Source organism: Salvelinus alpinus, chromosome 1 (assembly GCF_045679555.1).
Source record: "Salvelinus alpinus chromosome 1, SLU_Salpinus.1, whole genome shotgun sequence".
Taxonomy (NCBI): Eukaryota; Metazoa; Chordata; class Actinopteri; order Salmoniformes; family Salmonidae; genus Salvelinus; species Salvelinus alpinus.
This window is the reverse complement of record NC_092086.1, coordinates 105,918,619-105,931,082: the sequence shown is the minus strand read 5'-3', so window position 1 is coordinate 105,931,082 and position 12,464 is coordinate 105,918,619. Positions and strand designations below refer to the sequence as shown.

Here is a 12,464-nt window from a genome sequence, read left to right as displayed (position 1 = left end):
TCCTTCCTCCTGGCTCTTGCAGAAGCCAAATGCCTGTTCCTGTTCCACAACCTGTTGTGATGTTTCATGGAATACGTCACTCTGTTGATCAGATTGCTCTATTTGTCTTCTATCTACATTAACATGAACGTTTGGTCATTTACCAGACGCTCTTTTCTAAAGCCACTTAGTCAGTACATTCAACTAAGGTAGGTAAGACAACCATATATCACAGTCATTGCAAGTAAAATCTTCCCCCCAAAAAGCAGCTAATGGTACTGCACTTGACAAGTGTCTGTTTAGGGGATTGACTATATAAACTACTGCAGTCATGACCATGCAGAGCTCCAGTTTGAGTGGTTACTTTAATGTGAATCCCATGAGAGACTTGGACACTTTCTGCACATTTTAACCAGTTGCATGATAGAAACTGCTCTTCTTTATCATACAATGGAGAGTGACTCCTGCTCACAAAATGGCCCTGACTGTCAATGACACCTGAGAAGTATTTCTCCCATGTGTTTGTATGTCTTGAAATAAACATCAGGTTGTGTGCACAGTACCTGCTGGCGGATCATGCATCCTCATTTTGCCACCAGCTCTGTAATGGATGTAGATGTTTTCAGGTTAGGTCTCGCAGTGCAAGGCTGCTTCATTCCCACTGAGGATATACACTGTACTGCTTCATTCCCCCTGAGGATATGCACTGCACTGCCTCATTCCCCACTGAGGATATGCACTGCACTGCCTCATTCCCCCTGAGGATATGCACTGTACTGCTTCATTCCCACTGAGGGTATGCACTGTACTGCTTCATCCCCACTGAGGATATGCACTGTACTGCTTTATTCCCACTGAGGATATGCACTGTACTGCTTCATTCGCCCTGAGGATATGCACTGTACTGTTTCATTCCCACTGATGATATGCACTGTACTGCTTTATTCCCCCTGATGATATGCACTGTACTGCCTCATTCCCCCTGAGGATATGCACTGTACTGCTTCATCCCCACTGAGGATATGCACTGTACTGCTTCATTCCCCCTGAGGATATGCACTGTACTGCTTCATTCCCCCTGAGGATATACACTGTACTGCTTCATTCCCCCTGAGGATATGCACTGTACTGCCTCATTCCCCACTGAGGATATGCACTGTAATGCCTCATCCCCACTGATGATATGCACTGTACTGCTTCATTCCCCCTGAGGATATGCACTGTACTGCTTCATCCCCACTGAGGATATGCACTGTACTGCTTCATCCCCACTGAGGATATGCACTGTACTGCTTCATCCCCACTGAGGATATGCACTGTACTGCTTCATTCCCACTGAGGATATACACTGTATTGCTTCATTCCCACTGATGATATGCACTGTACTGCTTCATTCCCACTGAGGATATGCACTGTACTGCTTCATCCCCACTGAGGATATGCACTGTACTGCTTCATTCCCACTGATGATATGCACTGTACTGCTTCATTCCCACTGAGGATATGCACTGTACTGCTTCATCCCCACTGAGGATATGCACGGTACTGCTTCATTCCCACTGAGGATATGCACTGTACTGCTTCATCCCCACTGAGGATATGCACTGTACTGCTTCATTCCCACTGATGATATACACTGTACTGCTTCATTCCCCCTGGGGATATACACTGTACTGCCTCATTCCCACTGAGGATATGCACTGTACTGCCTCATTCCCACTGAGGATATGCACTGTACTGCTTTATTCCCGCTGAGGATATGCACTGTACTGCTTCATCCCCACTGAGGATATGCATTGTACTGCTTCATTCCCCCTGAGGATATACACTGTACTGCTTCATTCCCCCTGAGGATATACACTGTACTGCCTCATTCCCACTGAGGATATGCACTGTACTGCTTCATCCCCACTGAGGATATGCACTGTACTGCTTCATTCCCACTGATGATATGCACTGTACTGCTTCATTCCCACTGAGGATATGCACTGTACTGCTTCATCCCCACTGAGGATATGCACGGTACTGCTTCATTCCCACTGAGGATATGCACTGTACTGCTTCATCCCCACTGAGGATATGCACTGTACTGCTTCATTCCCACTGATGATATACACTGTACTGCTTCATTCCCCCTGGGGATATACACTGTACTGCCTCATTCCCACTGAGGATATGCACTGTACTGCCTCATTCCCACTGAGGATATGCACTGTACTGCTTTATTCCCGCTGAGGATATGCACTGTACTGCTTCATCCCCACTGAGGATATGCATTGTACTGCTTCATTCCCCCTGAGGATATACACTGTACTGCTTCATTCCCCCTGAGGATATACACTGTACTGCCTCATTCCCACTGAGGATATGCACTGTACTGCTTCATTCCCACTGAGGATATGCACTGTACTGCCTCATCCCCACTGAGGATATGCACTGTACTGGTTCATTCCCCCTGAGGATATACACTGTACTGTATGTGTATACTGATTATGTCTTACGCATGTGCTCCTCTTAAATGGTTCACGGTAACACTTTATTTTGAGAGGCACAATGCTGCTCAACAATCTATTAATAGATTATTATTATTAACAATAAATTACATTTTGGATAATCTCCTTTGAAAATGCTCTTTAGTTCACTATTAGGCTTAATCTGTGTCAGAGAAACCTTCCCAAAGAGTTATAATATGTGGTATCTCTGTGCGGTATTTCCTGCAGGTGCTGGAGGCTGGGCTCCTGTGGAGTCTAATAAGTACCAGTGGTTGGAGGTGGACCTGGGGGAGCGGACAGAGATCACAGCCGTGGCCACGCAGGGTCGCTACGGCAGCTCAGACTGGGTCTCCTCCTTCCTCCTCATGTTCAGCGACACGGGCTGCAACTGGAAACAGTACCGTCAGGAGGACAACATCCGGGTAAGTCAGTGGGACAAGACCATAATGGCTGTGTATAAAATGGCACATTTTGGAACCCTTTTCCCTGTATAGTGTGCTACGTTTTACCAGGGCTACCCTCGGCTCACGTTGTGGCGGGGTGGAAGCTTGCGGCAGAGCCTAGACGAGGGCCCTGGTCAAATGTAGCACACTATATAGGGAATAGGGAGCCTTTTCAGATGCAGACCAGTACACCATGTAGCCAACTCACAAATAGACTCATAAGAGTCCTTTCACTATCAATGAATAATAGATGAAACACCGGAAGGCAGGAACAGCTCAGCTTAGCTCTGTACTGTTGACTGAGGTAATTATTAGATGTAGCTGCTTTTTAGTGTTACCATCCTTGTTACTTGCTTTCTGTACTAAATAACATTCTGATAATTTTAGCTGATATGAGGAGAAAATTTGAAAGATTGTCAATTAAATTAATGTATTTCACAACTACAGTATTCTCATCTACTCGCAGTTTGACTATGCATATTATAAAAAGTACTTAGCATAAAGTGTCTGCACATATTCTGATAAATCCTAAGAACCTTTTTAAGGATTTTTAAACTCCAGATGCTAGTCTTCCCAGCTAGCTAAGTCTATGACAGCAGCAGTCTAGTATCAGTATCGGTCAAAAGTACTAGTGTGTTTTTTTTGTTTCCTCAGACAGGGCTTAGTAAGTTATAGGTTTTAGGGTTGAGTGTTGTTCTCTCTCTTTCTCTCTCCATGAGCGAAGGCTTTTCAGACAGGGGGCAGGCAATGGAGAGATTTGCTCCTTGACTCTGGGTATATTTCAAAGGGACACCTCACTCCAGGAGCAAATGAGATGCTGCTTCATGAGCTTTATCATACACACACACACACACAAATGACATGCAGCATACTGAGCTTCCTCAGCAGGGAGGCAGTGCAATTTGTTGGGCTTAATGCTCCACTTCACCAGACGCATGGCTCATCCTCCCTCTTTAAAGACGCAAGTTAGCATTTTTCATTATGAATCTTGTTCTAGAGACAGCTCTGCAGCGTGGTCACTAGCTGGCACAGCCACAAAGTCATAAAATCAGATTTAAACCTAAACCTAACCTTAACCCTAACCTTAACCACACTGCTAACCCTAATGCCAAACCTTAAACTTAAATTAAGACCAAAAAGCACATTTTTTATTTTCAGGAATTTTGACAATATAGCAAATTTTGCCTTTGTAGCTGGCCTATCTAGAGGAATCTCAGTTCTGCCTCCAGGAGAACACTCATTCCAATAAACATCAACCTGCTTTAAAGACACTGAAGATGCTTCTCAGCCTTTCAAATTATGCAACAATGATAAGAAAGTACATTTCACTCCAAGACAGACGTAAAATGATATAGTATAAACGTAGGTAAAAAATATATTTTTAAATCACTGTAGTATCGCACACAGCACTTCATTTTTGAAAATTCCAATGCCACCTCAGACCTCACTTTTCATTTTAAGTTTCAGTTGAAGTGGGTTCCATTGATTTCCTTTACAATAGGCAGGTGACTGGAGGGGGAAACAGTCCCCATTACTCTTATGAGAAAGGCTCAGGATGGGTACTGAATAAGTCATGTGGTTATCGATTGCTGCTGGCCACACATTGCTGTAACCGCATCTTTATGGCCAACTGATGCTAGCCAGTGTAAAAGGGAGCTGGCTTCTATCTATACAGTGTGTAACCTCTAGCCAACATGAGAAGGAGCTACTGGACTGGCTCCTATCTATCTCACAATAATAGTTAGCAAATTCTATGTTAATTAGGTATTTCACCATTATTTTGGAGTTTGAACCGCCAACCAGACTGTCAACTTTAATGGGAGGATGGAATAGTGAGTAGGGAACTTCTGGGGTGATGACCCCATTATTAACCTTTTCTTAAAGAGAGACAGGGTCTGTGTCCCAAATACCACCCTATTCCCTATTTAGTGCACTACTTTTGGCCAGGGCCCATACATTTGGGACGCAGACAGAGAGCTGGAGGAGAGGACCAATAATAGGACACAGTAATATTTCCATGTCTTATTAGCCACATAAGTTAGGATCAGAGAGGTTAACTACGCTCATTATTCATAGAGTAGACCTAAGTGTTTGCCAGCAAAACATGAGAAAGAGAGCTTCAGTATTACATTTCTTATTAATCTGTCTATCTTTTACTGACACCATTTTTCAGTACCCACTTCATCAATGCGGCTATGTGTTGTCCTCAGTCATATGAGGCAAAGTTTGTTATATAATAACTTTACTATACTACTCTTGGCAATACAAATACATTTTTCGTCATACTGTACCAATAAAGTTTTTTGAAATTACTATACTAAGGACACAATTGTGGTGGTGGGGCGGTTAGAGGGGGGTCCATGGGTCCTCTCCCGGAAACACAGTCTCTTCAGGGGCATTTTGAGGGGTATATGTAAGGGTATTTTGAAAACACTATAAGTGGAAGGATAAGTGAAAGGATAAGTCGTCACCATCATTAATGAAGGTAATTCACTGCAAATATTAAGAAGACACAGAAGATGAAGACAGTTGTATTATAAGGATGCAGGGTAAAACAAATATGATTTGTAGACGTGATTGGTGTTGTGGAGAGGTTGATCATCACATGCCGACATTTTGCCACCTTCATACATCAGTACAATACTGTATACACCTTGAAAGGGACTCCAGTTTTGTGAGACAACTTTTTTTCACTTTTTGAGATTAACTCTCCTCTCACTCACCTCAATACCAACCCTGCCGCTGCTCCTGCATGCACTGACCTCTTCTTACGGTTGCTTGCCTCTCTAGCACCCAATCACAGCAGGCAAGAACATACGGTGAGCCAGACAGAGACAGTGAACAATGTCCTGTGTTACTGGATAACCTATAAAGTATACTTTAAAGGACACATTTACAGTCGGTTGCTCTATCAAAAATCACATTTGTCCAAATCTACGTGATTCATTCAAGCTACGTACATTGAACATGCAGGGCCTAGTTCCATGTAATCTATTTTAACCCAGGTAAAAGTATGTCATGATCACTGAAGGCAGAGAGTGCACAGGTTGATGTTATGTGTATGCTGTACATGACTGGTTTCCAAAGGAAGCCAAATGTTTTATTTTTTTGTGACTATCAACATCAGTTATATATATATTTATATATATACACCTTGACAGGGAACACACAGTTTTGTGACTGTTTATTTTCACATTAGAGGATAAGTCATCTTAGTCACTCACTCTCTCACCTGTAGATCAACAATGCTGCTGCCCTTGCCAGCACTGACTTCCCTCTCCTCACGGTCTCTTGCCTCTCACACCCAATCACAGCAGACAAGGACATCTGAGCCAGTGAACAATGTCCTGTGTTTCTGGATAATCTACGAAGTTTACTTTAAAAGGGCACATTTACAGCTGAGTTGCTCAGCAATCACACTTAACTCGGACTACATGGGGTGGCAGGTAACCTGGCGGGTAGGAGCGTTAGGCCTGTAACCGAAAGGTTGCTGGATCGAATCCCTAAGCTGACAAGGTAAAAATCTATTGTTCTGCCACTGAGAAAGGCAGTTAACCCACTGTTCCCCAGGCGCCAATGACGTGGATGTCGATTTAAGGCAGCCCTCCGCAACTCTCTGATGCAGAGGGGTTGGATTAAATGCGGAAGACACATTTCCGTTGAACTGACTAGGTATCCCCCTTTCCCTACATGATTCTTTCAAGATTTTAAATGACATGACCAAATAAGTGCTACACCTGGCCTGCTGTATAAAATGACAGTTTCCATCCCCCCTCTGATCTACTGTCTTCCACTCAGCCTGAGCTGTGCAGTGTGCATAGCTCAGTGGGACAGAATTTCCAGCTCAGTGGGACAGAAGTTCCTAGGGGGGATGTGCGTGCTACTAACTTACTTTTCTTTTAGGATGATGTCCCAAAAAAAAGGCAAATATCTGGACCATTTATTTTACCTGGCGGTGGCATGTGGAGACAGACTAGGCTGAGACTCACTACTCACTCACTCACACTGTGAATAAAATGAGAATGAAAATATGGGAAACATGGATGATTGTGCACGTAGCTAGTCACAAATCCTGCCGCATAGAGCCTGGTAACACTGTGCCTCAAAGTGAGACTTCAAAGGTGTGTGGTTAAAGGTAGACTCAGCGATATGACATAGAAGCCGAAGTAAACAGCTTAGTGGGTCAATTTCCACAACAAGAAGAGTGTTGAAGCGCGAGGCTCAAGTTTTGGTCCCTTTGCTACCACACTATACACAGCGTGAAGCGAACCTGTGCACATGCTCAAATAATGTGTGTGACTGTGTTGCATCTCGTTCATCTCAATATCTCCGGTGCTGCTTGTGGCAATGTCATGTCGCTGAGCCTACCTTTAAAATAGAGGTGGGAGAGGGAGAAAGCCTGCTACAGCTGTGTGAGATGGGACATTTAAAAATTGCAGAGATCGCCAATCAAAGAAAATGTTCTATCACAGCGACCACATTATTTTTCGAGAGCCCAATTGATTCTGAATTCAGACATAGAAAATGTATATGTGCAAAAAAAAATGTTGACGCATACTTTCCGATTTCCCGAACTCACTTCTTTGTTTGGCCCATTACTTGCAATGCTTGCACATTGAAATCCACAGAGAGGGGGAGGTGCTAGATGCCTGGTGATGGACAGAGATCAGCCCATTAAAAGCGGTGTCTAGTGTCTATTTTCTCTGCTCCTGCCATACACTACCAAGTCCTGTTCTGATGCGCTCTGAAACCAAACATCCAGACAGAGAGCAAGCTGGCTGGTAGGCGAGATTACGTAGCTGTAACGTCTGCTTCCAACTCACACCCTCAAACACGTAGATCCCCTGGACGCAGCTCACTTTCCAGCCCACTTTCTAGCTCACACTCTCAGACACCTAGATCCCCTGAACGCAGCTCACTACACACCTGTATGTCATTACCACACACTATTTAGTTCAGTTCTTTGCACCCTATCACTGTGAGGTATTGTTTGTTTTGTGACACATGGCTTTCAGAGCGCTGGGTTTCCCGTGAATTACTCCTCCCGTGTATGATAGTTTTTGCTTGCCTCACTAACAACGCCATTTGTCTATTCCCTGCCTGTACTTTGGCCTATCGGTTTCCTGTTATCTAACTATTGCCTGATCTCCCAGACGACGTTACTAGCCTTTTCCTTGCCTGTACTGTTGCCCTTTTGGACCCCCATGTATGAACTTCTGCCTGCCTGGACCCAGCTACCTGCCTCCTGTGGTCCTTTGCAATAAACACCCGCTGCGCCCTGCGCTTGAAACCAGCTCTCTGTCTCCCCTGGTGTTCATTACAGTAACTAGATCTAGCTTGTTCATTGAGTCAACCAGTTAAATATGATGTAGATTCAATGAGTGCATGGATTACATCACACCACCACAACAAAACCTTAGTAGCTCTATTTCCATATTATTATTTTTTATTTTTTGAATTTCAAGGGGGCAGTTGAGGTTCAATTGAAATGCAAGCTACTCTGCTTTTTCACTGATGCACACCAATTAATGAATAGCGTGCAACACTGGTGCATATAGCTGCTGAGTTATTCAGCAAAATATCATAGTTATTTAGGTGAAATAATCTATTCAACTTGCTTGTTTCGTTGGGCCAGTTTAATGCAATGCCATGTCACTAATACACCAACTTTTTAAAATGTATTTTTGAACTTTTTTACAATGGTGAGTTAAAGGTCAATGCTAGCAACTGTTTGTTCGATGATGCACACATTGCACAGTGCACCATTTATATGAAGTGTGCATGTGCACAGCATTAACCATATTTCCATTCACAGTTTTTATGCGTGTAAAGTCATATCGTATAAAATAAAATCACGACAGCTGTGATGGAAACAGGACGTTTCGGTGTAATTTTATAAATGCCGACAATTTGTCTGTTCCACATGGCGGGTGGAAGGAAATGCAGGAAATGGTGGTGAAAACGTCTATGCACAAATATTTATATAACAACCATCATATCAAAGTAAACTTGGAGTCACGTGACATGGTGCGTGCTTCTCCCACTACAACTCGTGAAACCATGCAGTTTATTAGGCTACAGATGAAATAAATTACGAACTTCACAGGGTGGTGAAAGTGCACGGTGATGAGCTTGATGCTGCTTTCCAATAAATATTAAGTGTCTTATTCTGGTGACAAGATGATTGATGCTTGATTGCCGTTTGACAAATAAAAATGTTCTCGCTCTTATCCATAATAATCTCATGTTGATTAGCCAACCCGCACAGCCTACATGCACTGTATCTGCAAGATGTTGGCAAGAGTGCAGGTGCCAAAACCAGATTAGGCACATTTGCTATTCAACGCAACAGTTTTTGTGGCAAAACTATTGGTAGAGTTGCAAATGTGATGGAAGCACATTGAACTTTAGATTTGGTACATGAAAGCATAAGTGGAAAAGTACATTTTGTCTGCACTACTTCATCACACACACTGATGATGTTATCCTCAACAAGTTCATTTGGTGGAAACACCACCAGTGGGAAAATGCGAATTTTCTTTATGCAGATTCTAGAATATTTGCATGAAAATCTGTTGCCAATTAGATGGAAACCTAGCTACTGATAAATTCTGCAAAATATTCTAGTTGTCTCTGCGAAATAATCTACTTTAAGTAGCTTGTTTCGTTGGGCCAGCTTAATGCAATGCATGGTCATTGGTCGCTAAGAGAAACGTAAAGAAAAAATGTCACATCGAATATCTACCTTAACAGAACATTGTTTGCGACGTGCTTGTTGCTCGCTAGAGTCAAGATGTAGATGGCATGTTTACAAAATATTTCATTTCAAGGAGGGGAGGGATGGGATGGGCACAACACCAGAGGGGCGCATTCCATTCAAGATACAGTTGAAGTCGGAAGTTTACATACACTTAGGTTGGAGTTCTTAAACAAATTTTTCAACCACTCCAAAAATTTCTTGTTAACAAACTATAGTTTTGGCAAGTAGGTTAAGACATTTACTTTGTGCATGACACAAGTCATTTTTCCAACAATTGTTTACAGACAGATTATTTTACTTATAATTCACTGTATCACAATTCCAGTGGCTCAGAAGTTTACATACACTAAATTGACTGTGCCTTTATAAATCGTCTTTGGGCTAGGTGGGACGCTAGCGACCCACCTCGACAACATCCGGTGAAATTGCAGAGTGCGAAATTCAAAATACAAAATTGTAATATTAAACATTCATGAAAATACAAGTGTCTTACATCGTTTAAAAGCTTAACGTCTTGTTAATCCAACCTCTTTGTCAGATTTCAAAAAGGCTTTATGGCGAAAGCATACCATGCGATTATCTGAAGACAGCGCCCCGCATACTCCAGCATTAAAAACATTTTCCAAACCACAGAGGCGTCACAAAATTCTGAAATAGGGATAAAATAAATCACTTACCTTTGAAGATCTTCCTCTGTTTGCAATCCCAAGGGTGCCAGCTACACAACAAATGGTTGTTTTGTTCGATAAAGTCCTTCTTTATATCCCAAAATATAATTTTAGTTGGCGCGTTTGATTCAGTAATCCACCCGTTCCATTCTTTGATCATGCAGAGAAAGCAATCCGAAAAGTTACCAATAAACTTCGTCCTAACAAATCAAACAACATTTCTAATCAAGCCTCAGGTACCCTAATATGTAAATAAACTATACATTTTAAGACGGAATGTAGTATGTTCAATTCCGGAGATAAATAACGAAGTGCGTGCCTTCACCCACGAGCGCCACAAGACTACAGTCCAAATGAGAGCCACCTTGAAAAACTACAACTAACAAATTTTTCAAAAAACAAACCTGAAACCATTTCTAAAGACTGACATCTAGTGGAAGCCATAGGAACTGCAATCTGGGAGGAATTCCTTTGAATATCCCATACAAAAGTATTTGAATGGACTGTGACTTCAAAAGAAACCTGTGGATGTATTTCAAGGCCTACCTTCAACCTCAGTGCCTTTTTGCTTGACATCATGGGAAAATCAAAATAAATCAGCCAAGACCTAAGATTTTTTTTTTTTTTACCACAAGTCTGGTTTATCCTTGGGAGCAATTTACAAACACTTGAAGGTACCACGTTCATCTGTACAAACAATAGTACGCAAGTATAAACACCATGGGACCACGCAGCCGTCATACCGCTCAGGAAGGAGACGCGTTCTGTCTCCTAGAGATGAACGTACTTCGATGCGAAAAGTGCAAATCAATCCCAGAACAACAGCAAAGGACCTTGTGAAGATGCTGGAGGAAACGGGTACAAAAGTATCTATATCCACAGTAAAACAAGTCCTATATCAACATAACCTGAAAGGCCGCTCAGCAAGGAAGAAGGCACTGCTCCAAAACCGCCCAAAAAAAGCCAGACTATGGTTTGCAACTGCACATGGGGACAAAGATCGTACTTTTTGGAGAAATGTCCTCTGGTCTGATCAAACAAAAATAGAACTGTTTGGCCATAATGACCATCGTTATGTTTGGAGGAAGAAGGGGGAAGCTTGCAAGCCGAAGAACACCATCCCAACCGTGAAGCACGGGGGTGGCAGCATCATGTTGTGGGGGTGCTTTGCTGCAGGAGGGGACTGGTGCACGTCACAAAATAGATGACATCATGAGGCAGGAAAATGATGTGGATATATTGAAGCAACATCTCAAGACATCAGTCAGGAAGTTAAAGCGTGATCGCAAATGGGTCTTCCAAATGGACAATGACACCAAGTATACTTCCAAAGTTGTGGCAAATGCTTAAGAACAACAAAGTCATGGTATTGGAGTGGCCATCACAAAGCCCTGACCTCATTCCTATAGAAAATTTGTGGGCAGAACGGAAAAAGCCAGTGCGAGTAAGGAGGCCTACAAACATGACTCAGTTATGAAATTAATAAAAGCTGAAATAAATCTCTATTATTCTGACATTTCACATTCTTAAAATAAAGTGGTGATCCTAACTGACCTAAAACATGGAATTTTAGGATTAAATGTCAGGAATTGTGAATAACTGATTTTAAATGTATTTGACTAAGGTGTATGTAAACTTCCGACTTAAACTGTATGCTTGTGAATGAGGCCGGCCGTTCTGCGAGGCAAGTACTGGCTTGGCTGTACTACACAGAAACAAGTTGAACAGTGGGTTTCCCAAACTTACCTCTATAATCTACACAACAGGATTGTATAAAAAAAAAAATGTTATTTCACCTTTATTTAACCAGGTAGGCCAGTTGAGAACAAGTTCTCATTTACAACTGAGACCTGGCCAAGATGAAGCAAAGCGACAAAAATAACAGAGTTACACATGGGATAAACAAACGTACAGTCAATAACACAATAGAAAAATCTATGTGCAAATGTAGTAAGGTTAGGGAGGTAAGGCAAAAAATAGGCCATAGTGGCGAAGTAATTACAATTTAGCATTAACACTGGAGTGATAGATGTGCAGATGATGATGTGCAAATAGAGATACTGGGGTGCAAAAAAACAAATAGCAGTATGGGATGAGGTAGTTGGGTATGCTATTTACAGAT

The 12,464-nt window shown here is 42.3% G+C and overlaps 1 protein-coding gene across 1 annotated transcript in view; it reads left to right on the top strand.

Moving 5' to 3' along the window:
- The window catches only part of cntnap3 (contactin associated protein family member 3), a 189,142-nt gene that overhangs the window by 48,365 nt on the left and 128,313 nt on the right, over nt 1-12,464 (top strand). Inside the window, exon 3 of the mRNA XM_071374431.1 lies at nt 2,700-2,893. Coding sequence (XP_071230532.1) covers nt 2,700-2,893 — 194 coding nt within the window. The remainder of the gene's footprint in view (nt 1-2,699; nt 2,894-12,464) is intronic.